Source organism: Gracilinanus agilis, chromosome X (genome assembly GCF_016433145.1).
Source record: "Gracilinanus agilis isolate LMUSP501 chromosome X, AgileGrace, whole genome shotgun sequence".
Lineage (NCBI taxonomy): Eukaryota > Metazoa > Chordata > Mammalia > Didelphimorphia > Didelphidae > Gracilinanus > Gracilinanus agilis.
In genome coordinates this window covers 19,704,513-19,729,563 of record NC_058136.1, presented here as the reverse complement: position 1 = coordinate 19,729,563, position 25,051 = coordinate 19,704,513, and the positions used below count along the sequence as shown (strand labels likewise).

General features: G+C 46.9%; 2 protein-coding genes across 2 annotated transcripts in view; one reads left to right on the top strand and one right to left on the bottom strand.

Annotated features, from left to right (window-relative positions):
* The window catches only part of ARHGEF6 (Rac/Cdc42 guanine nucleotide exchange factor 6), a 119,245-nt gene extending 97,749 nt beyond the window's left edge, over positions 1-21,496 (top strand). Inside the window, exons 11-20 of the mRNA XM_044682631.1 lie at positions 2,367-2,453; positions 4,416-4,494; positions 6,222-6,361; positions 7,686-7,811; positions 9,803-9,823; positions 11,121-11,214; positions 13,790-13,885; positions 15,265-15,364; positions 17,928-17,982; positions 18,778-21,496. Coding sequence (XP_044538566.1) covers positions 2,367-2,453; positions 4,416-4,494; positions 6,222-6,361; positions 7,686-7,811; positions 9,803-9,823; positions 11,121-11,214; positions 13,790-13,885; positions 15,265-15,364; positions 17,928-17,982; positions 18,778-18,918 — 939 coding nt within the window. The 3' untranslated portion in view covers positions 18,919-21,496. The remainder of the gene's footprint in view (positions 1-2,366; positions 2,454-4,415; positions 4,495-6,221; positions 6,362-7,685; positions 7,812-9,802; positions 9,824-11,120; positions 11,215-13,789; positions 13,886-15,264; positions 15,365-17,927; positions 17,983-18,777) is intronic.
* Positions 1-25,051, bottom strand: part of LOC123253517 (transmembrane 9 superfamily member 2-like) — a gene marked incomplete at its 5' end in the record, with an annotated part of 941,355 nt that overhangs the window by 285,224 nt on the left and 631,080 nt on the right. The gene's annotated exons all lie outside the window — the stretch shown is intronic.

Genomic DNA, 25,051 nt, shown 5'->3' with positions numbered 1-25,051 from the left:
TGCCAGGGTCCAAAGTGTGGATTTTTGGTCTAGAAATTGAGCCTTTCTTTCTGACTGGCACTGTGCTGAGCACTTAGAAGTTAGGGGAGAAACATAAGGAATGCTTCCTGCCCTTCAGGAATGGGTAATTTAGCTGGAAAGGGAAGATGAGCTCATGAGAAAGCTCTAGTAAAGGTATAACGTAATATTGTATAGTACACAGTATAATAGAGGCTCTCCCCAAACTCTTAATGAGTTTTACTACCTTAAAACCATACTAAGAGGGGCAGCTGGGTAGCTCAGTGGAGTGAGAGTCAGGCCTAGAGACAGGAGGTCCTAGGTTCAAAACCCGGCCTCAGCCACTTCCCAGCTGTGTGACCCTGGGCAAGTCACTTGACCCCCATTGCCCACCCTTACCAATCTTCCACCTATGAGACAATACACCGAAGTACAAGGGTTTAAAAAAAACCATACTAAGACTTTTGGGGCTCTCTGTACATATGTATATTCATGCACATAAACCTGGACCTTTAGAGACATGTACATAGGATATCTGGGGGAACCATGAGGCTTTTTGCTGGCCAAAGTATAGCACCAAAGCCAAGAAGCACTTGTTTCTCTTTTTACTGCTAACAGATCTATAAAATAAAGGTAGGAATTCTGGCCCAGAGGACAAAGACCTCTTGTTTCCTTTTCTTAGATCTCAGTTTTGTTCAAGTTCATTTACTTGCCAAGCCTAAGGGGAAATTTTGGTAATTCCTAATCCTAAATCAGATTCTTATCTGGGACTAGGGACTCAAAAAGAAGTAGAAATGAGAGATTTCATCTTAGCTTTAGGGCTGTGTACCTGTCTTTTGTTCAGCAGCCTCATTTAACCCTCTATGGGCATCCTTAGCTTTCAGAAATCCATTTTAGGAAACAAAGAAGCCTCACAAGAGCTGTGTGGACACTGGGGTTATAAGGTCTGTTAGAGATCTCCCTATCTATTTGTCTGTTTGTCTGTCTAGCCATCTGTCTATCTATCTACCTACAAACCTGTTGAGTGGTGGAGGAAGAGAATCTCCAAGTTTCCAATTAGTTTGGGCTTTCAGCATCACAGAGATGCCATAGTTTCATACAATTTGGAATAATTAAAGAAGGCTTTCATTCATTCGTTTGTTTATTTAATTAATTTTAAAAAATGTAAAATCCTTATCTTCCATCTTAGAATCAATAAAATCAATACCATGGATTGGCTCTAAGGCAGAAGAGCAATAAGCATTTGGGACTAAGTGACTTGCCCAGGGTCACACAGCTAGGAAGTTTCTGAGGCCAGATTTGAACCTGAGACCTCCAGTCTCCAGGCCTGGCTCTCAATCCACTGACTCACTTAGCTGTCCCCAATAGCTAACATTTATACAGCACTTTAAGATTTGTAAAGCACCTTACACACCTTATCTCATTTGATCCTCATAACAACCCTGGAAGGGAGGTGCTATTATGATTCCCATTTTATAATTGAGGGAGCTGAAGCCGACCATGGCGAAGTGCCTGGTTCAGGGTTGCACAGCTAGTAAGTGTCTGAGAGCAGATTTAAACTCAAATCTTCTGACTCCGGCCCCAGTGCTCGGGATACTCAGCAGCACTCTTTTTAAGTCTAGGCCTTCTTGGGAAAACATATCTGATTTCTTTTTATTTCCCTTTTAAAATTTCATATATTTATATATTTATTTTTTGAAAAAGATTTTGCCACGATTCATTTTCTTTCCCTCCTCTTTTCCTTCCCCCTCCCAGAGCCAACAAAGCAATTCCACTGGGTTGTTCAAATGTTGTCGCTTGATACCTATTTCCATATCGTTCATTTTTGCTATAGAGTGATTTTTTAAGGCCTAAACCCCAAATCACATCCTCATATAGACACGTGATAAGTGATGTCATATGTTCTGCTTTTGTGTTTCTACTCCCACAGTTCTTTCTCTCAATGAGGATAGCATTCTTTCCCAGAAGTTCTTCAGGAGTGTCCTGGCTTGTTGCATTGCTACCAGTAGCCAAGTTCATTACATTGGATTGGTCTACAGTGTTTCACTCTCAGTATACAATGTTCTACTCCTTTTGCTGTGCATCAGATCATGGAGGTCTTTCCAGCTTATATGGAATTCCTCCAGTTCATCATTCCTTTCAGCACAATAATATTCCATCACCAGCAGACACCACAATTTGTTCGGTTGTTCCCCAATCGATGGACACCCCTCATTTTCCAGTTTTTTGCCACCACAAAAAGCCCGGCTATGAATATTTTTGTACAGATATTTTTCCTTATTATCTCTTTGGGGTACAAACCCAGAAGTGGTTTGTCTGGATGATTTCTGAACATGGTGTTTTCTCTCTCTCCCTTCACTCTACTCTAGGAGAAAGAAGAAAGATATTTCTTGTTATTTCCAAGCGTCTTACTCATGGTTTCAGCGAGTCCTCGGATGAGTGGCTTTATCTTTCAGGTCAGTGGCTGTTTGATGGAGCCCCTGTCCCTATTGAGGTACCCCCAGCTCTGCACAGCCCACACCTCTGTCATCATCATTATCATTATCATCCTTGCTGTCATGGTCATCCTGGTGCCAGAAGTGCTGGCCAGCTGTCTGACAGCCAGCATAGAGCTCTGGTCCACCCACCCACGTGCCTGGACCTGACTCCCTTAGCTGTTAGATGAGTCCCATAAGGGCAAATAGTCCTTAATTCAAGGCATATTTCATGTCCTCCTAATGACTGCATCCTGTGTGCTCTCTGCTCTGGCTGTCATGCTAAGTGTCCACACCTGGAGTTCTGAGGGAGTGTCTAGACACTATTAGCAGCAGCACTTGCCCACCCCACATCATTGACATTTAGAAAAGAAAAAGGTCATCCTCATGATAGCCACTCTGCCTAATTGGACTCTCTAGGCTGTGGGCTTCAGGAACCTCATCAGACTTCTTAAAAGGTAGATTTCCTTGGTCTGTAATCTCGGTTCATTCAGGGCCCTAGAAACAACCGGAACTCAAAGTCACTGACACCTGGTAGGTGGACCTCAGACCATCCCAATTGGCAGGACTGGCTAACTGGGAATTCTGGCACCTGGGAAAAATGGTGTTGGGGGCAGGTCTTGGCCATGTCCACTCACTCCTGTGTGTGGTTGAAGTGGACTGAAGACAGAGGTCATGGGAGTTGGAGAGATTGAAGAAGTTGTAAGGGGATGGGTGCTGCAGTGAGGAAGACGACTGTGAGCCAGTTACTACAGTGGAGGGAAAGTGACTCAAGGGTCCCTAAGTGATAGCAGCTAGGACTCAGACAAGATGGAGTGAACCTCAGAGGAGGGGACATCCCTGAGCAGAGGGGTGACTCTTCAAGTGGCCATGGGTAGCAGGAAGATTCCAGCTCCCCTGGTTCTTTGAGTCAGGGCATGGAAGAGAAGGAGTAACCAACCATGGAAAAGGCCTGAGAACACCAGAAGATGGAAGGACTATGCCAGGGAACATCTCAGATGAAGGGGAATTTGTGAACAACACAGGCAGGTCATGCTGGAAAATGGAGACTGGAGAAGGATAGAGACAGGGTAGAACTAAGACCGGGGTCACGGCAACTTGGCCACCCCATCCCTGATGGTAGCCCCCACACTGATTCTGTTTTGGGACCCCAGGGAGTGGCAGTGCAGCCCTGGGGGCAGGTTCACCAGGGGAGAAGAAGTATCATGTTCCATCTCTTCCTCTCAGATCAGGTCTGCAGACAGGCCTCAGTCTCCCCTGGCCAGTTCCAACTCTGTTTTCCCCATTTCTTTTTTTTTATTTTAAACCCTTAACTTCTGTGTATTGGCTCCAAGGCAGAAGAGTGGTAAGGGTAGGCAATGGGGGTCAAGTGACTTGCCCAGGGTCACACAGCCGGGAAGTGTCTGAGGCCAGATTTGAACCTAGGACCTCCCGTCTCTAGGCCTGACTCTCAATCCACTGAGTTACCCAGCTGTCTGTTTCCCCCACTTCTGATGAATCCATTGAGAAAAGTTGCCAGACAGTTCAAAATGAAATGAAGCTTGACTATCTACCTACAGGCAGTCTTCACTTTTCTCCTTCTCTCTTTTAGCAAATTAAAATTCAGCTTGAAGAGGCTTTGCTATACCAAAGAGAGGCTTGGCTCCATGGAGAGGGTATTGGACATGGAGACCAGCAGGCCCAAGCTCATCCCTGCCCCTTGATAGCTGTGTGACCTTGGGTGAGGCCATGTCTCTGGGCCTTAGTTCCTTCATCTCTGAAATGAATGGCTTGGACTAGATGGCCCTTGAGGCCCAGTTCAGCTCCACATGCATGATCCTTGTGACCCTTCCATGAAAAACTCAGCAGGCGACTCCTGAGAAAGTCAGAAACCCTGATGCGAATGAGCAGGCCCTTGGAGATCTGGAGTCATCATCAGTAACCCCTTCCTTCTCATTCTGGCAGGGGAAACTCCCAATTGCAGGAATGATGCTGGCAAGACTGGATGAAGGCGAAAGCAGTGACTATGCGTTTGAAATAACAGGTTGGTACAGAAATGTCCTTGCTCCTCCGTGATTGGGGGAGGGAGTGGCAAAGCCAGTTGGTCTTCCCTTCCCTGCCCTGAGGGCCAGGCAGATGGGAGAGGAATGAAATGCAAAGTCACCCCCTTGCCATTGGACTCCTCATTCTCCTGATCCAAGGCCCACCTCAGGGTGGCCTCTTCCCCCTCTTGGTCCCAGCCCCATCTATCGGGGATCTCACCCACTATGGTCCCCCAGCCCAGTAGGCTGCTCGGTTCCACTTTTTCCATCTTCATTTGTCAGTTGGTGTCTCCTTACATCCCCTCCATATGATTGTAAGCTCCTTGAGGTTGGGCCGGGACGCTGGCTTTATTTTCCATTTGTTCCTCCAGTGCTAAGCTCCATAAATGGTTTTTCATTGTACCACCAGCACTCTGGAGAGTGTGTGCAAGGCACATAGTGGAGAGCTTCGTAAACCTTAACTGAACCGAATCAAGACCTATTGAGATATAATGAAGGGGAATCATGGGGGCTTCTTTTCTTCTCCTTTCAGGTGGAAAGCCTTAAGAGGCCCCAGCTTGATTCTCACCCGGCCTGTGAGAACGCAAGATTTAAAATTGTCTTTAAAAAATGTCATCAGACCCCGGGGGTGGGGTGGGGTCAGGGGGCACAGGAAGAGAAGATTTCCTAGCAGTGAGAGCTCTTCCTACAGTGGAATGGACTCCCTTGGGAGGGGGAAATCTGCAGAATCTTAGAATTTTAGACTTGGAAAGGACTGCCGTGTTCATCTTGAGACACTGGAACATCTGGGTTCACATCCTGCCTCAGACTAGCTGTGTGATCCTGGGCAAAGTACTTAACCTCTCTGAGGCCAAGACAAGTCTCTAAGGCCCTCTGCTGCAGAATAGTGCTTGAACTAGATTGGTGGCAGATGTTTCCGCACTAAGCATTCGCTACACCAACAAAAATGAAAACTCCAAGAGACAGCTTGGAGGGTTGGCCTTGGAGTCGGGAAGACTTGCATTCAGATCTCACCTTGGCCATAGAGAAGTTGCATAAACATGGGCGAGCTCCTTCAGCTTTCAGGGTCCTGGCAGCTCTCGGTAAGATGAGAAATTATAGACAAGTTTTCAGGCTGTCATCAGAGAGAATTTCCACATTGGGAGTTCGCCAAAGTTCTGAATAACAAGAAAAAGGATTTTGGTCTGTGATACTGAAAGACATTTTCTATTGGAGTTTCACAGTCCCTTTAGAGGGATGTAAGGAACAAAATAGAAGACATGGCTGGAAAGTAACAAGGGGGTTTCTTTGAGATGAAACACCTTCTGTTAGAAGAATTTAGGAATGAATGTCAAATGAACAAAGCATTTATTACATCCTTACTGTGACCAAAGCATTGTGCTCAGTGATGGGGATCCAAACCCAAGAGTCAGGCAGTGTCTTCCCTGAGACTGCCCCCAGGGAGCTCATACTCTAATAGAGGAGACAAGGTTTCAGCTGCACATCAGACAGAAAGGTCCCATGGTCCTTAGTGTGCCAGGGGTAACACCTCTTCCTTAATGTCATGTTTCTCACATGGAACCTTTGGGCAGTGCCAAGTCTCTAGTAGCTGTGGCTGGAGGCCCTGTAGGAGCAGTGGGCAAGCTGTATTTCCCTAGGGATTCATGGGTCTGGTAACGGTCATCCCCGTAGGACTCCTTCAAAACGGAGGATCATTGGTTAGCTCACCTTCCACCCATCCTACTTGCAGGTCCCCTGTTCGACAGGATGATGGTGTTCTGTTCCAGCAGCCAGGATCTCCAGGAGTGGCTGGATCACCTGCACAGACTGATCAGGGGCACTGGCTCAGGCAGTGTGCTTGTGAAAACCCACTCGTGGAGCGCCCAGTCTGTAAGCACTGGGCTTGGTTCTGCCCCTGGGGAGTCTGATGAGGTCCAGGTATCGATGAGTGTCTCTGTTTCCACGGCAAGTCCCGTGTGTTGCGCCATGTATCAAAGACTTCTGAAAAGCTGCCAGCATGTGGCCTGTGTTTGTATATTGCACCTTCTCCTGATTTTCGGCAGCCAGGGCACCTTACTAACGTAGAACAGGAGACACCGCAATGCAGAGCCAGCAGTAGAGACATAGAGACTGTAGCTTTGTCACCTGTAGCTAGATTCATGCCATAACACGGCTAACAGCTCCTGTCTTCCAAGAGGAATTTCTGCTTGGGAGCATTGGTGACTTATCCAGCTATATTTGTGAGGAGTATCATGTTGTGAATAGTCACAGTCCCAATAACAACAGTAACTCCTCTAGTGGTGGTGATGGGGCTAGCTCTACTGTCATTAGTCCCATTTTACAGAGGAGGAAACCAAGACTCGGCAAGGTGAAGCAACTTGCCCAAACTCTTCCAGTGAGCAGGTGGCAGGGCCAGCATTTGAAAATTATGTTCTGCCTCTTATTTGGGTGCTCTTTCTCTTCCTTCCCTTGCACAGAAATAATGAGCACTCAGACCATGTTCCCTATCACCTACCCTCTGGCTGCCCCTAGAACTTTATTGGCCCTCCCTCCATATTCATTTGCGCAGTAGACCATCCTTGAAGAGAGATTGCAAAGGGAACCTGCAGTCCATCCCCTGGAGAAATCCTGCCAAGTTCTGATGTCCAGAAGTCCAGCTTAGTGAGATGATTTCTATACCAAATAGTATAAGGCTCTGAGTGGTCTTAGGAGTCAGACTCGGGAGGCCAGTATTTCCATATCAGCTCCATTTTCTCGTCCCAGGAAATAGGATCTAACCGAAATCCTAAAAAACAACTCAAATTAAGGTTTGAGAAAACGGATAATAGTTCTCTCAGTCCATCTAATGCTGTCCACATGGTAAAGCAATCCCATAATCTGGACTGAGAAAATTTAGTGGTGAAACTCTAGGAGGCCATTGTCCTACCCATACATGGATAACTCATCTTCCCCTTTCCCTTTTCTGGGGGTGGGGGTGGGCCTGGGCCATTGTGGCCGAGCCATCAAAACCACCCTGGTCAAGCAACTTCCTATCTCTGGGCTTCTGTTTCTCCTGCTGAAAAATGAGGTCGGGTGGTGGTGGACTAGACACTCTCGATGGCTCCTTCCAGCCGTGCCGTCCTCTGCTCTGGGCCTATGACTTGTTCTCTCCCCGTGTGCCTTGTGGTAGTGTTGACATGGCAGAATGCCAGCATCTCATGAGACATTTTCCCAGTCTTCTAGTGCTGCCGGACAACCTCGAGGACCACTGGAGCCTCCCCCAATTCCAAAGCCCTGGAGCTTAAGTTGTCTCAGACCCGCACCTCCTCTTAGACCGTCAGCAGCTCTAGGTTACAAAGAGGTAATCCTACTACAAGTGGTCTATTTCTTAGTGCTGAGAAGGGAGTTCCAGGGCCATTTCCCTTTTCTAGAGATTCATTTGGAGGATGTACTGACATTTCTGGGTTCCCACACACTTAGCAAGACTCTTCATTGGTTGCTGTCTATCAGTAAAGATTTCCTGAATTCCTTGCAGACTCTCTCTCAATCTCCACACTCAAGGTTCCTTTGGGGAGCCCCTTTGGGGCACCCTCCTTTATTTTGTAGGCACCTAGGTAGGTAGCTAAGGGCTAAGGGGTTCCATCTGCAAGCTCTTCTTGGGATTTTTAATGAATTCATCAAACTAAAGTTATCATTATGATTTCTGATGGTGGATGCCTTCTGCCAAGTCTCAAATGAGTACAGTGAAAGAGTGTAGGATTTAAGGTCAGAGGAAGCACTTGGGTCCAAATCTTGACTTTGCTACCTTTGAGCTGTGTGACCGTGGGCAAGTCCTCTCTCCCTCTGGGCCTCAGTTTCCTCCTCTGTAAAATGAGGGGATTGAACTAGAGGGCTTGTGAGGTCCCTTTCAACCTGGGATTTGTGATCCTTTGATCTCCATATGAGTGAAGCCCAATCGTTCCTCTGAGCCCTCTTTCAGCATTCTAGATTTTTGGCAATTGTTTCCTAGCCCCAAACGTGGAGACTTCTGGGGGTGGCATTGCTCATGAGTCACCTGCTTGGAGATGGCAAAGCCCTGAACTACATTCAGATGGGAAGACTAGAAGTGGAAAGGTCAGAATTGGGAAATCAAGGCCCAAGTGGAGAGAATTCTCTGTAAGGGCTTTCATAGAAAAAGTGAAGTGGGGAAGAGAACTTCTTAGAGTTAAACCCCAAGAGTCTACTGGGGTTGAGGGATGTGGGGATTTCACCCTCCTGTTCCTGTTCAGGCCATAGCCAGGAAACCCCAGTTACCAAATGACGTAACTTGTGTTCAGTTTTTACCTTTTCCAGCCCATCGGAACCTATTTCCCTGACCTGTTTCTAGTCTTGGTTTCCAATTTCAGAAAAGATGCTCAATCACAAGTAAAAGTTCCTTTTCCAGGTCTGATTCAGTGTTGAGTGCACCTGTTTTTGTCAGCTGGGAGAGGCCTCCTCAGGGTGGGGAGCTGGGGGTGGGGGTTGAGGCCAAGCGTCCTTCCAGATGGGGCTAGAAAAGTGTTAGAACACCGTTTAGCACCATCCAATGTCACTTTCATGTAAGAGTGGACATTTGGCCACCTTGTCAAATCCGTGCCTTCAATACTCAGAGCAGAAAAGATCAGAAGAAAACAGGGGCCCCCTGGGACTCCCTGATCTCATTTTCAAAGCCGGAACCTGAATTGACTCTTCAATACACATGAGTACTCAGGAGGGGGACTGAGAAATACTCAGTTTTTTTCTGGATTCCCCAAAGTCATCCAGGGGTCCTCTTTTTAAGGTGACCTGAGCACAATGCCCCTACTTTCCCTAGCTGTATCGCTCCTCCTCATCTTACTTTGAAGTATCCTGTGCCCATTAAACTGTTAAAATGGGAGAGAACACGGACAGGAGTCACAGGGGCTGGACAGGCCCAGAGGGGTTGAGATATGCATCTGTGGAGGGGCCAGTCACATCAGTGAGTTCACAGGCCCTTTGGAGTATTGGGTAAAATGGTTCGGCCCTGGTTAAGGTCCAGTCCACAAGATCCTCCCGCACCCCACTAATCTATTAAAACTTAAGGCATGAGCCCTTTTTGTCCCCCTGCTGGAGGGCTTGGGTTATTGTGTCTTTAGCACGGAGTGCTCATCATCTGGGATTCTGCACGGAACGCATGATTTTCTATGGAAAACTAACGGGGAAAGCTGTGACAATGGTGGGGCCCACTGAGGAGGGGCTAAGGTGGCACTAACATCTCTCATGTCGTTTGAAGATGATTGCGGAATGAACTTGGCCGGTGTAACAAATCAGCCTTTCTCATGCTTTTCTTCTCTCTCTTTACATATCCCTTTTTAGAGGATGTCTTATATCTTGAAGGTAAGGGTAGAAAGTGTCCTCGCGGCCCTCCTAACGCTTGCACTGCCCTCCTCTGTCCCTAATGTACAAAGCTGTCCTCCTCCTCCATTCGCTTCCCCTCTGTCAGTACTTGAGAATGTAACCCTGCTACAGTGAGTACTTGTTGAATCTGCACTAACACAGCCAGGGCCCCGCTTGCTAAACAGTCCTAGAAGTGCTGCATGGAATATTTGCCCCTCTCTTGTTGCTTTCAAGTCAGACACGGCTAACTGTGCCTGGGGTGAAAAGTGGGTCTTGTCTTCTGCACCTTCCTAAGGTAGCCCTTGATAGAATGGTGGTGCAGTGGGGGTGGAGGGTGGAGGGTGACGGAGGAAAAGCCATGACGGAACCTGTGATTCCATCAGCGGCAGGATCTCCCCACGTACACATTGGCATCTCATCTAGAACTTTTAGAGATGCTTAAAAGCACTTGGCAACCAAGGTCACAGGAGGTGTCAGAGACAGGATCGATAATACAGTGACATCGAAGGCACAGGATTTGGGGTTCAAGGGCCTCCAGGTCCCTGTCAACTCTTGAGTCCCACATCTTGGGTCCCAATCGATGTGTTCCTCCGTGATGCTGGACAGACATTTCATATCTACTGTGGGTCAGTTTCTGACTTCAAATTCTAAGTCTGGCTTGAAGGTCTGCTCCTTTTCCACCTGCTGACATGGGAGGCGCCATATACATACGGCCGTGTACGTTTGGTCGTTTAGAGAGAGTTTGAGGAAATGTCAGTTGAGTCAGCAGATGCCAACATCTCGTGCCCTAAGAAGTTTTTTAAATTCAATTCCTCTTTCTGACATATCAGTAGAAGTCACTTGTCCTTGAGTGAAGCCTCAGTTTCTCCATCTTGGGGGGGCACAAGAGAACTCTTGCTAGGATGAACCCTTCAAACCTGCCTGAAATTCCCCGATAACCTCAAATTCAGGAAGTTTAGTAAAGACAATAGACGTGAGCCTTGTGGGCAGTCTAGCCATTTCTCTTGCTGGGTTCAAATACCTTGTTTGTAAGTGGCATCCTCCCTAGGAGCACTTGCTTCCTTTGGGGCCTCTCCAGCTCACCCTCTGGGTGTTACATAGCTCACATCACTAGCCATGTGGGGAATACTAGGACAGAACATAGGTGACCTCTCTGTGTAAAAGCTTCGAGGTACCCTCATGCAGATAGACAGGCAAATACGGGCAGGGACCTTCTCTTCGCATGTATTTGCCTTTTTGACCTCAAGTTCTGCTTTTGGGAGGAATTAATTTATGAGGAACATTGTATCTCTCATAGGATTCCAGCAAGAGCCCCAAGACAATGAAGAAGTTTCTCCATAAAAGAAAAACGGAGAGAAAAGCATCAGAGGAAGAATATGTCATTAGGAAAAGTAGGTGCTGTGGGTGGGCGGGCAGGCGGGCAGGCAGACTTCCCAAAAGTTACTGCTGTGGTTGGTTGTTTGGTTGTTTGGTTGGTTTGAAGAAATAGAGCGAGGGCAACTTGGACTGGGGATCCTCAGTTCTGAGTAATGCCACCTATGCCCACTCATGCCTACAGCTCTAGGAATGACTAGCACCAAAGGGTGGGCATGGCCATAGCCATGTACTGCTGGAGGAAGCAGGGGGTTTGAATGTGATGGGGAGAAGGGGAAGGAGAAAAGAATAAATGTTTTTATAGTGCCTACTATGTGCTAGGCACTGTGCTAAGGGCTTTACAAATATCTCGTTTGAGGGAGGCAGGTGCCTTTATTATTCCTGTTTTACAAATGGGGAAACTGAGGCAAACAGCAGTGAAATAATGACTTGCTATAGAAATGCTTGCTGTTATGATAATGATGTAAGTAGCATTAATCCATATGGCAAAACCAAGTCTCACAGTAGGTACACATATAACATCATATGTAGAGTTGGACACAGTGGCCAGATATAGTGGTCATGCAGAGGCTCACCAATGCCCATATGGCAAAAGTCCCTATATCACATTACATGGGACTATCTAAAAAAGAATCCTGAGACAGCAAGAAATGCACATTATAACACGTTACAGTCATATAGTGCAGTCATGGGCATCATCTGGCTACGAAGGCTCCTCCTCCTCCTCCTCCTTCTTCCAAAGCCCCTTAAGTAAGCTTGGGCCCTGGCCGTGCCCTTTGACCATGATCCCCTGCATTTGTGGGGGCCCAGGCTCAACAGCAGCATTCTCATTCATCCCCAGGTTCTGTGGATGCCCTGCGTTTGCTAAGACTCTCCTGCTGCTGGAATATTAGGCTAGAGTATGGGTGCAGGCTCAGATTTGATATCACTGCGGGGAATGGAGTGGCCTAGGGGTTAGGGGGAGCCAAGATGCTCTCTTGGGGCTTAAGGGCTTCCCAATCAGATGCCACTTGGCTTCATTCTGTGGGGAATCTTTCTGGCTGCCCCTCTCAACTCTGCAGTTGCAGGGCCTCCCCAGGGGTATGTTCTGCAGTCTTTTAGAAATATCTCTCATGCTAGCGAGGTTTCCCTGGTAGTTGAGCTAGACCTCAGGAGGGAAACCTTAGAATCTCAGGTCCCCCTGGTGTGCTGTGAATTGCCTCAGTTTCCTCATCTGTAAAATTGGCATCGTAAAAGCACTAGCAAATGAATGAGATACTAATTGTAAAACGCTGAGCACAGGGCCTGGCACATAGTAAGCACTATATAAATTTGAGCTATTATTAGTTGCCTGAGAAACTAGTCACAGAAATGTAGCCACAGGGGGAGGAGTGCCAGACTAAAGAATCAGTCTGGCCGGTCTCTCTCGATCAGTGACAGGGATTGACTGGCCATTGGCTCCATCTTGGAGGTCTGCATTGAGGAGTAAGCATGAATTTTCTCTGGCCCAGAGAGCTCTTAGACTTCTAAAGGTCCATGAAACAGAAGGGTTAAGTGTCAGTGACACAGGCCTTCCTGACTGGGTCCAGCAGTATGGTTTTAGTGGAAAGATCACTGTTTGTGTAATCAGGGGACCTGGATTCAGATCCTGCCTCTGTCACTTACCACTTGACTAAGTCATTTCATTCCGCTTTCTGGGTCTCAGTTGCCTCTCCTGATAAATGAGCCTGTTGGGGTTGGATGGCCCTTGTTGTTCTTTCTGGCCTCAGAACTCTCTCTATTCTGCCCTATTCATTGACTGTGGCATGCTCATGGATTAATGAGGAAGAGAGCCCTGGCCTTAGAGTCAGCCAGATCTGGGTTTGCATCTTCCCTGTCACCTTGGGCAAACTCGTTAGCCTCTCAGCCTCAGTTTCCCCATCTGTAAAATGACAATAATATTAGCTTCTGCTTCTCCATTACCCCTCCTTTGCCCTTGCACCTCCCCTCTCACAACACAAATTGATGTTCAAGGAAGTTATTATTATTGTTATTACACTGAAAGCCAACATGGCAGGCATTGCCCTTGTGCTCTGCCACAAGTATCATGAATGATTCCTGAGAGGTAACCTGGGAAGCAGCTGAGTCAGAGGTCATCCTGGTGGGCTGGAAGATGGATGGAATGAGAGGAAGGCTTTCTGGAAGAGGTGACCTTAGAGCCACCAATTAAAGAACACAGTGCAGTAGAAACAGCACTGAAACTGGAGTTAGAAGACCTGTGTTCAAATCTTGCCTCTGTTGTTTACTACCTGTTGGGTATGCCCTATTGGACCTCAGTATGCTCTTCTGTCAAATGATAGGAGAATGAGTATATACTTAAATGGTTTCTGAGATCCATGTCCATTCTATCTGTAGTCTTGTGAGGCTCCTGTGGCATGGCACCATGGACAAGAAATGCTCTCTGTCCTGCTAGGATCTCAGGGGAGGGGAAGGACCTAGCTTGATGCTGGTACACCCTTTGAATGACGGGTTCTCCCTCCTTCCCATCAATCAGAGGGACGGTACCCCATGGCTTAGATTCAGGACTCACTCAGAGATGTATTTGTGAAGTCATTGCTACTCTTCTCCTGCCAGGCACAGCAGCTTTGGAAGAAGATGCCCAGATCTTGAGAGTGATCGAGGCCTACTGCACCAGTGCCAGTGCAGGCCTTCAGCAAAGCCATGGCTCAGGTATGGGTTCCTACCCCCAGGTATATATCCCCTGCTCCCCAGTACTGGGGAGCTCCTCAATGATGACTGCCTTTCCTGAGATTTGGAGCCATGTCACTGGGTGCATGGTGTGACTGAAGCAGTCCTCAGGAAACGGGAGTAGTGCAGGCTACACATAGGACTAGATCTTGAAGATAAAGCTGTTGTAGCGACCCAGCCCTTTGTTTATTGCGTTGCTCAGCTCCACCTAGAGAGAGGCAAAAGAGTGCAAGAACTGGAGGTGATAAAAATGAAAAAGAAAAAAACCCAAACTTTTTTTAAGTGCTCTTTCTTTGAAGTATGCAGATACCCTTACCAGCTCTTGTTAGGAATTAAAGAGCCCGAAGAGTACCTGTATCTGTGAAGAGATGCTAATCTCATCTTCTAGGCACATTTGGAAAGGAAGTTAAAATACTATCTTTGATCAGTTGCACATTTTCGAGAATGAGGCTTGATCAAACCCCAGCTTCAGAGCTATTCTGAAAATCTGGAAATAGTGCCTCCTATGCAAGTGCTGTTGGGGAAAGGGCAAGAATGAAGTCAAGGAGCTCTGGTTTTTGGCTTAACTGAGCAGCCAGGGGCCAGCAGCATTGACCAAAGTAAGCCAAGATCTTTCAGTTTCCACTTACGCTATTTTTCAAGGTCTCTCATTCCCTGAAGCCATAACAGTGCTGTGGCAGAAGTAAAATATTGGTCCTGTGCCCAATCTGAGCACTGTGCTAGGCACTGGGGGAAAGCCAAATATCATTGAGAAGGATTCTTGCCCTCCTGGCTTTTACAGTCTAGGAAGAGCTTGAGTAAATGCCAGCAAGAATTTGGTTGTCTCTTTTGTGGCTTCTCTGTCTGAGTGGCCTGAAGAAGCCAAGCAAATACTTGGGGTTAAATTTCATTGGTTGCAAAGGAGGTAGAAGAGAATCTTTTGAGAGCAGGTGACCTTCCCATCTACCATGCTCTTGGATGGTTTGGTTTGGTTTATTTTTTTTTTAATGGGTGTGTGTGTGTGGAGAATGTTTTCTTGATGTATCATTTCTTATGTTGCCATGCCTTCAGTAACTTCCCCAGTGCCAAAGACAAGGACATTTAAGAAAAGTACACCAACAACTTGTCCGTTTGGGGTGAGGCATGCCTTATTCCATACCTTGGTCCCCCACCTCTCTGGTGAGAGCTGGAAACTACTGCTGTACTCTTTGAGGAGGATGTGACTTGTGTACTACATGGGCCCCCCTGAGTCAATGGCTCAGTTAGGTATCCATCAGCAGATTGTAGTGGTGCTGTAGAATGGCAGAGGGGTCTTGGTGCTCTGCACAGCATTTCAGCTGATGCTTCCGCGCCTTTTCCTCATTAGTGCTTTGCCTTCCCAGGTGCCCGCAAGGACTCCATCCCACAGGTCTTACTCCCAGAGGAAGAGAAAATTATTGTGGAGGAGACAAGGAGCAATGGGCAGACAGTTATAGAAGAAAAGTAAGTGGATGTAGTGACTGGGGTTTGCAGAGGACTTCCAGCTGCTCATGTGCCTGATAATGTCATCTATGGGGGACTTGGAAAGGGGGGCCCAATGGGAGGAGTGCTGGATTTGGAGTGTGAGGACCTGCTTTCCAATCCCATCTCTGCCGCTTGCTACCCATGTGACCTGGGGCAGCTCTGAGGCCTCCTGGGTTTCCTCTCTGAAAAATGAGGACATCAGACTAGATGGCTTCCAAGGTCCCTTCCAGTTCTAAATTCCCTGAAATGTTTGCTGGGGCCGGGGAGGAAAACGTCTAGCGAAGCTTATTTACCTATTAGAGGAATCTATATTCCTGGGAGTGTGATGGCTTCTCAGTGCCCTGTCTCCCAATCCCTTCGAAGCCTTCTGTGCATACCCTGCCGTGAGCATGGAGCCTACCACCTGGCAGTTCTCCCCACAGGCCTGTTGGAGACTCAGGTCATAAGGAGAAACATGGAGGGAGGCCTGGCACTTTCTTTCCTTGACCAAATTGAGAAGACTGTGAACAGTGGACCAGCCCTCCTGAGGGACAGTGGGGCTTCTGAAGTCCTTGGGGACCTCTGATAAACACACATTGCCTTTGGGTTTTAGAAAAACTCTTACCTTCCATCTTAGAATTGATACTAATTATCCGTTCCAAGGCAGAAGAGCAGTAAGGGCCAGGCAATGGAGGGTCACACAGCTAGGAAGCATCGGAAGGCAGGTTTGAACCGAGGTCATCCCGTCTCCAGGCCTGGCTCTCTCCCCTGATCCACCTAGCTGCCCCAACACTCATTAGCCTTGTAGCTTGAGTCAGGGGTGCAAGTGAGTTTTGAGTTAATGACAGCCCTCCATGGCATAGAAGGCATCTTTTTGGGAACCTGGAAGTTCTTTCTCAGTCTGGCTAATGATGAATGTAGCCAGCCCCTTGTGCTTTGAAAGGAGATATTCCCGTTCATACTTTGCTTCTGCCTCATTTGACAGAATGGTGCTGTCAGAAGTCAAGCGGTCCAATCATTGGGCTGCTTTTGTGGCCTCAATGTCTCTTTCTGTAAGATCATAGGAAGGCAGAGTGAGAAGGTGCCCTAGACATCCAGTTTAGTCCCCTTATTTTGCCCTGAGGTGGACCTTAGGTGCACGGAGGGGAATGCCTCACCCGAGGACACATAGCAAACCAATGCTGTCTGTACATATTCTGCTACATTTTTTTCAGTCTCCTAGCAGCCAGACCCATGTGATCAGGGTAAAGAAACCCAGTGGTCCATGGCAGAATTGCCAGGATGGTAAGCATTGGTGCCCTATGGTCCAGCCTCTTTCCATCCTGGCCCCTCCACTACTGCCATTTTCAGGCCTGCATTTTGGCCCCTCCACGCCTTGCGACATAACCATTCCCTGGTCCCCGTCTTTACTTGCTTTTTGTATGGTTCTTTACACTCATCTTCTGCTTTGATTTTCTCCACAACTCCCTGGGAGAGGCAGAACAGGGATTATCCATCCCATTTTACAGGTGAGGAAGCCAAGAGTTAGCAAGGTCAAGTGATTTATTGTCCAAGTTCATACAGCTGACACATGGCCAAACCAGAACTCGAACCTAGATCTTTCCAACTCCTTTGTCTGGGACTCTTCCCAATGGGAAAAGGCTAGGGGAGGTAGTGAGTGTGTTAGGCAGTTAGTCAACAATTATTAAGCTCCTACTATGTGCCAGGCACTATGCTAAGCACTGGGGATTCAGAGAAAGACAAAAGATAGTCCCTGCCCTCAAGGAGCTCCCAGTCTAATGGGGGAAACAGCATGCAGATAACTGTGTATAGAGAAGCCATAGACAGGATAAACTCTGGATAAGCAACAGGAAAGGCATGAAAATGAAGGGAGACCAGGAAGGGCTTCCTGTAGAAGAGGAGGAGTTTAAGTGGGGCTCAAAGGAAGCCTGGAGGGAAAGATGGGGTGGGGCAGCAGATCAGGCCTGGGGCACAGCCAGTGTCAGTGCCAGGAGTTGGGAGATGGGGATGCATTGGAAACAAGAAGATGGACAACCACTAAGTAGAAGGACATAGGCCTGTTTGGGGAGGGGCTAGTGCTGCTCCCATTCTCTGTGAGCCAAGTCCTTACAGGTAGGGTCTCTTCTCTCCTGCCACGGATATCTGAGAGTATAAAGAACATGGGAAAAGTGGTGGGGTTTGTAGAATAGGAGTGAAATGACTTGGGGTGGCGGCTGTAATTTTCCCCCAGACTATGAAACAATGGCCTTTTTTCATCCTGGGGTGGTACAACCAACACTCCGCCAAACCAGGAGAAGTCATTTCTAGTCCTGGCTCTGCCACTTGTTTGCTGTGTGATCTTGAGCGATCTGCTTTCCCTCTCTAGGCATCAGTTTCCTTATATATAAAATGAGATGGTTAAATGAGATCATCTCTAAGGAGATGTTGACATCTCAATTGGTTTGTGATCTCAGGTTGTCTACAAAATGAAATGCTGCCCAGGATCTGGGCTTGTAAAAATGTACTTTGGTCCTTAACTACCCACATATTGACTCCTGACCTCAGCTCGATGTTTATTTCCCAGAAGCCTCGTTGACACTGTTTATGCACTGAAGGATGAAGTCAAGGAATTAAAGCAGGTAAGAGAATCCGTAAAGACCAGAGCAGAGGCCAGGGGCAGTGAGTCCATGAACAGCCTTGCTTTTCTTTACTTGTGTTGTTAAAGCTGATGCGTTTTTGACTCTGAGGATGACCTGCCTCGTCCAAATCCATTAGTGGTCTAGGGCTGGAATTCATGCTTTGTATTTTACAGAGGAACCTCTGGGGCCCGACTCTACAACTTAGGGAGTCTCGACTTATGGCCAAGACTCATGTTCCTGGGCCTGGCCTTGTAGTCGGGTCTTATGTTCAGGAGGCAGTGATGATTCCCAATAACGAATGTGTAAGCACAATCATAATTCATGTATTGGCTCTCCCTGTCGGCCAGCAGTCCGCAGTGCACAGGCTTCACTTCAAGTCTTGAGTTGGGAATTAAAGACTCGGACAGATCTGTGCCAGGGAGAGAGGCCAAATAGAGAGTGGCAATATTTCCCCTTGCACTCTTACTATAACCCGGGGCTCATCCAGAACTGGTGAATCTCATCATAACTCAGCCATGGCTTGGCGGCCTTGCCTCCTAGGCTATTTATTCTGTGGTGGGGGTCCCACACAGCAATAAGCTTTGGGGTGGGTCTTTTTAGGTTTCAGGTGATGGGGCTCCCCTGTGTTCCCCCACCCCAAATCAACTTGGGAATGATACTCTGCTCTAGGGCTGACTCTGGTTGATACCCATCCCTTTGGACTTCCGCCTCTGGTTTTTGTGAGGCCTGAAACTGTTTGCTTCTCTCTGGAACATATCATTTCATGGCTTTTTGTTTTTGTTTTTGTCCACTTAGGAGAATAAAAAGATGAAGCAATGCCTAGAAGAAGAATTGAAGTCAAGGAAAGACTTAGAAAAGTTAGTCAGGAGGCTCTTGAAGCAAACCGATGAGTGCATGAGGGCAGACTCGGGTAGCAAGGCTTCCCTCCTGGCTTGAGGCTACCCGAATCACGCTGCCGGCATTCACTCATGTGCATCTTGGGATCTCCGGGAAAGGAAGATCAGACCTTTTGATTCACTTTGCTCCTCGCCTTGTCTGCTTTCTTTGTATTTGACTGTTTTCTATTATGGGGGAAATCGGGATTCTGTAGTGGAAATAGCCTTCCATTCAAAAAGGAAGTGAAACAAATAGAAATTATTACAATGAGAGGAGGGGTCAGCAAAGGCCCCAGATTCACGGTTCATCCAATCTCTTCTTCGGCCAGATGGGTCACTAGTTCTTTGGACAAAGCTGCTTTCCAAAAAGCTGCCAAGTGGTGCCCAGTAAGGGAGACTGGCTCACTCACTCCTTCCTCCCAAAGAAGCCTCTCAGTTAGTCATTCAAGAAGCATTGGTTAAGCCCCCACTATGCGCCAGGCTGGAGATAAAAAGACAAAAAACAAAATGACTCTTGTCCTCAAGGAGCTTAAATTCTACTCAGGAAGGGTCAATGTGACAAGTCAACACCAAATAGATACAAAATCATTATGGAGTACTTGGGGGATGGCGCTAATACCTGGGAGGTGGGGTGGGTGAGGAATTGAGAAAGGCCTCCCAAAGGAATGGGAAAGCACTACTGTATTCATCTAGATCCTCTGGCCTGTGGCCCTCCCACCTCATGTACACACATGCAGGTTTTTTCTTGGATTTTCCAACAAGATAGTGTAGTAGACCCAGTAGTCCTTTTGTTGCTTTTGCTTTGGTTTCATTGACATGCTTGATTTCACTTGATGGAGCAGGAGCACCCATCATTGCCACAAATGCTGAGTTGTGATGCCGGTAGCCTATTTCTAGCGTGTGATGACAGTGTCGTGGCAGCTTCTCCAGCTAGAGCATCATAGACGGTTTGCATTTCCCCAGTGCTTGGCCTTAACCGTAGTCAATAGTACATCATTCTGTTTGGAACATGCTTTCGCTTACTATTCCCCTCCTTGTAGTCAGACCATGAGTTTCTCTTGCCCCCTCTCACTAGGGCATCTCCAAGTCTCCACCAAGAGGCTGAGTTCTAACAGGAGACGCTCACTCATTCTCCTTGGCCCACTTCTAGACTGTGGCAAGAGTTGGAGCAGTCCCCCAACCCCCCCCACCCCCAAGGAGGGGGCTTTTCAATATCATTTACAAGAATCTGCTCTACTCAGGAAGGCCAATGTCTGCCCACCTGCAAGTGGGGCCTGCTTGGAGCTGGCGTATCTTCCTATCTGGCTCCCCCCTTTTCCCCAGTGACTTTGTTGGGACCCCAGCAGTACAGATTGGGCCACAGCTCATGGTCACAGACATAGTCAGCAGATCTCAGACATAATTCAATGCAGTTTAGGAAAGGATGTGTGGTAGATACTTAGCAAATCCCCAAAGCAGGTGCAGCTCCGTCCTGGTGGGACAGATCCCTTTTGAGGGATGGAAAAAAGGGGCATTAGATTGAAAAACAAAACAGAAGTGAACCCCCAAAAAGTTGTTCTCCAGATGTATTGGCCAGGAATACTGATGAGTGACAGTTTGTGCAAATGCTGTTTTAACCCCCCCTCATTCAAACTTGATTGCCGTGCTCCCCAAACTGGCCACCCCTCCCTCCCTCCCCGGTACTCGGTGGTCTCCAGTTCCTGCTGCTACACAGTATGGTACGTGGCTTTTTGCTTGCTGCCCCCCAGGGAAAGTACTATTCTCAGGAAGCAGGCTGGCCAAGGTAATGCTGGGAAAGAACCATGCTCCCCTGTCACCTAACTAAATTCACCTGGGGCAGTCTCACCCTCCTGGGTTCCAAAGGGCCGGGAAAGTCTTTCTGAGAGAGGGACCTTTACCTTGTAAAGGGAGCTCAGCACTCTCATTTTTCAGATTCATTTTCAGGAAACCAAGGCCTAGCACATTGAGGAGATCACTCTAGGCCTCATTTTTGTCCTCTATAAACTGAGGGGGTTGGACTAGGCGGTCTCTGCGGTCCCCTCTCAGTTTAGATCTCTGATGAGCTATGTTCTTCACATAGCAAGGAGCATGGCTATTTTGAAGGCTCAGACATCATCCCCAATAAAAGCTAGGCCTCTTTTGAATTGTCCCCTCCAAAGTTACAGAACGATGTGAAGATGATGAACGGGAAACTCCTAGTGACATAAGGAACTCAAATGGATCAGAGTCACGGTAGGAAAGCAGACCGTGCCGAAAACCAATTTTCTAATGCTGAGCTATACAGACGCCTGCTTAAGAGGCCTCTGGGCCCCTGATGGGAGAAGCATGGTACTTCGGGTAACGGAGCCCATACCGAGCATGGCTGTCGCTGTTAAGAACCAAATGACAAGAGCGAGGAAATGAAGCCATGTGAATTCGCCAGCACTGGTTCCATATTTGCTTTTGTAAATATCTTGTCCCGTTATCCTCTCGATTGCTGCCTCACTGTGAAGAGGCGGCTCCATTTATCTTCTCCCAGGGTAGGCTAATTTCCTGTCATTTCTCTTATGCAAACCCAGTTTTTCTAACCTGTTTTGATTTTGAACGCTTTTTAAAATGACATTTTCAATCAATAAAGGACAACAATGCCTTATAAATGAGATTTCTGTGTGTGCTCGCTCTCCTTTATCGTCGTCTTCTTAGTGTCAGTAAAGATGAAGGGTGGGGGACGGAACTGAGCATCTTAGACTCGCCATGTTTTGGTAGTTTTTCCACTGAGTGGGAACCTCTGTTGGTATGAAAGAAGGGTTTGGGAGGAACTGATGTTGCCATTAGAGCTTTTGGAGATTCTAGAAGGAGGCAGAAGTCCGAGGTTCTAGTCCTGGTCCCATCACTTTCTAGCTGTGTGACTTTAGGCAAATTATTTCTCAGAACCTGTGAAAGAAGGATGAGGTCAAAGCACGCCAGAACTGTGATCCAACCCGTCTGGACATGAGCAAGAATCCCCTCCACAACATACCTGACTGGTAGTAGGCCTCTGTGTCAAGAGCTCAGTGAGGAAGAGTGCCCTCTCAAGGCGGTCAATTCCCCCAATTCCATTTCCATATCAAACTTATTTTTCCTTATATCTGCCTATCTGCCCATTTCACCTATTGCTCCTAGTTAATAATAATAATAATAATAATAATCACCAATAGTAGCTAGAATTTATATAGCACTTTGAGGTTTGTAAAGCACTTTGTCTCATTTATCCTCAGCAACCTTGGAAGGTAGGAGTTGGTCTTATTCCCATTTACAGATGAGGAAACTGAGACATAGAGGGGTTAAGTGTTTCATCCCAGGGAAACACAGTAGTGCAAATACAAAGAAGGACTTGAACTCAGGTCTTCCTGACTCCAAATCCCATGCTCCTCTTATCTACTCTGCCACTTAGCTGCCTCATAGTTCTGTCCACAGGGGCCAAATAAAACAAGTCAGATAAGTCTTCCATGTGACAGTTCTTCAAAACCTTGAAGATACCTCTTCTGACCCCTCGAGGTAAACATCCCTAGTTGCCTTCAGCCAATTTTACTCTGCCATGATCTCAGTGTCCTTCCCCATTCGGGTCTCTCTCCTCGGGAAGGCTCTTCCCCTTTCCAGTTTCCTTCTTAAAGTGGGGGTGCTCAGAACTGAATGCAGTACTTTAAATGTGTTCTGGCTAGGTAGGGCATGGTACAGTGCAGCCATTGCCTCTCTCATTCCGGTTGTATTTGGCCCATTGGCCTAGTTTGTTGAGCCCTTTTGGGATCTTGACTGTCCTAGTTTGGGCCATCTGCACATTAGATAAATAGGCCAACAATTCCTTCATCCAAGTCATTGATAAAACTGTTAAAAAGCCTAGACATCAGACACTTGGGAACTCTATCAGAGAGCTTCTATATTGCCAGGGACCAGCTCTTTGGGTGTAGTCATTTAACCAGTACTGAATCCACTGTACTGTATCAGTGTCTAATCTTGTCAGGAGGAGAGCTGGAAGACTTGTCACATGGAGTAGTCCTTGCCCACTAGGTTGTTAGAGACTTTGACTTAGGAGGATTTAGGCTCAAATCCCATCTAAAATGCTTGCTAGATGTCACCCTGGGTAAGTCCCCCTCCCAGTATCAGTTTCCTCTTCCATAAACTTCCATCAGTTTCCTATTTCATAATAATACCCTGGTAGTACCTTCCTCACAGAGTTGTCGTGAGGCTTAAACGAGATAGAATTTGTGAATGACCGGTAGGTAGCCAATGGGGAAGGGCTCAACAACCAGCGTTGGTCCCATCAGTATCGTTGGGACTTTCTGAATGTTCCACCTTTATTTAAGATACATGCTGTCTATGAAAGGATTGCCTAGTAGGTCTAGTATGATAGACAATAATGGGGTTCGTATCCCAAGGACTCACTTAACACTTAGCAAGAGGTGTGAATGGTGGAAAGGACTTGGACTCTTTCTGAAGGATCTGGATTCAAATCCCAACTCTGCTATTTACTGCCTGAATGACCTTAGGTAAGTTACTTGATCTCCCTGGGCCTCAGTTTCCTCCACTGTAAAATGAAGGGGTTGCATTCAGTGACATCTTAGATCCTTTCCAGCTTTAGATCTGTGATCCTATGGGGCAACCAGAAACAATGGAAAGAACCTTGGCTCTGCAGTCAAGAGGATGGGGATTCAGATCTTACCTGTGACTTACCACCTGTGTTTTAAGGAGTATGACCTTAGATAAGTCACTCAATCTCCCTGGGCCTCATTTCCTCAACTGTAAAATGAGGGAGATCAACTAGTTGACCCCTAAGGTCCCTCCCAGCTCTGGATCTGGAACACAAATATAAAATGAACTAAAGGCTTCGTTCTTGAGTTGCATCCAAAGCCTCTGAGCTATTGGTAAGAGCCACGTTAGATCTGAGGATGGCGTTTGTCATAGACACAAATGAGAATTATTTCCAAATAAGGGTGGTGAAAAATGTAGGTGAGAACCTATCTGGTAAAAGCAGCTGACTAGGCTTACCTGGAGCTAGGTTAGATTGTCCAGAGGGAAGAGGGAATGTGCTAATTTGTCTGAAATGGAAAGCCAGTCAATTTTACTTCTAAGAAACTTTTGAATGTAGCTAAGTGACACATACAGTGGATAGAGCACTGGATCTGGAGTCAGGAAGACCCGAGTTCAGATTTGGCTTCAGACACTTTCTAGCTAGCTGTGTGATCCTGGGCAAGCCACTTGATCTCCACCTCTAGGTTCCGCATCTGGAAAATGGGGATAATAACAGCACCTACCTGGAAGGGTTGTTGTGAAGATCAAATGAGATAATTTTTGTAAATTATCTTTTTTTTGTATTATTCATTTGCCAGACTTTTTAAAAAATTTTTTAAACTCTTATTAATATTCATTTTTAACATGGTTACATGATTCATGCTCCTACTTTCCCCTTCACCCCCCTCACTCCCCCCACCCATGGCCAATGCACATTTCCACTGGTTTTGTCATGTGTCCTTGATCAAGACCTATTTCCAAATTGTTGATAGTTGCATTGGTGTGGTAGTTTCCAGTCCACATCCCCAATCATGTCCTCCTCAGCCCATGCGTTCAAGCAGTTGCTTTTCTTATGTGTTTCCTCTCCTGTAGTCCTTCCTCTGAATGTGGGTAGTGCTCTTTACCATGAATCCCTCAGAGCTGTCCTGTGTCATTGCTTTCTGCTGGTACAGAAGTCTATTACATTCGATTTTACCATAGTATATCAGTCTCTGTGGATAATGTTCTTCTGGCTCTGCTCCTTTCACTCTGCATCAATTCCTGGAGGTCTTTCCAGTTCACATGGAATTCCTCCAGTTTATTATTCCTTTGAGCACAATAGTATTCCATCACCCGCATATACCATAGTTTGTTCAGCCATTCCCCAGTTGAAGGACATACCCTCCTTTTCCAATTTGTTGCCACCACAAAAAGCGCAGCTATAAATATTTTCGTACAAGTCTGTTTAATCTATGATCTCTTTGGGGTACAAACCCAACAATGGTATGGCTGGATCAAAGGGCAGGCATTCTTTTATAGCCCTTTGAACATAGTTCCAAATTGCCAGCCAGAATGATTGGATCAGTTCACAGCTCCACCAGCAATGCATTAATGTCCCAATTTTGCCACATCCCCTCCAGCATTCATTACTCTCCCCTTCTTTCATTTTAGCCAATCTGCTAGGTGTG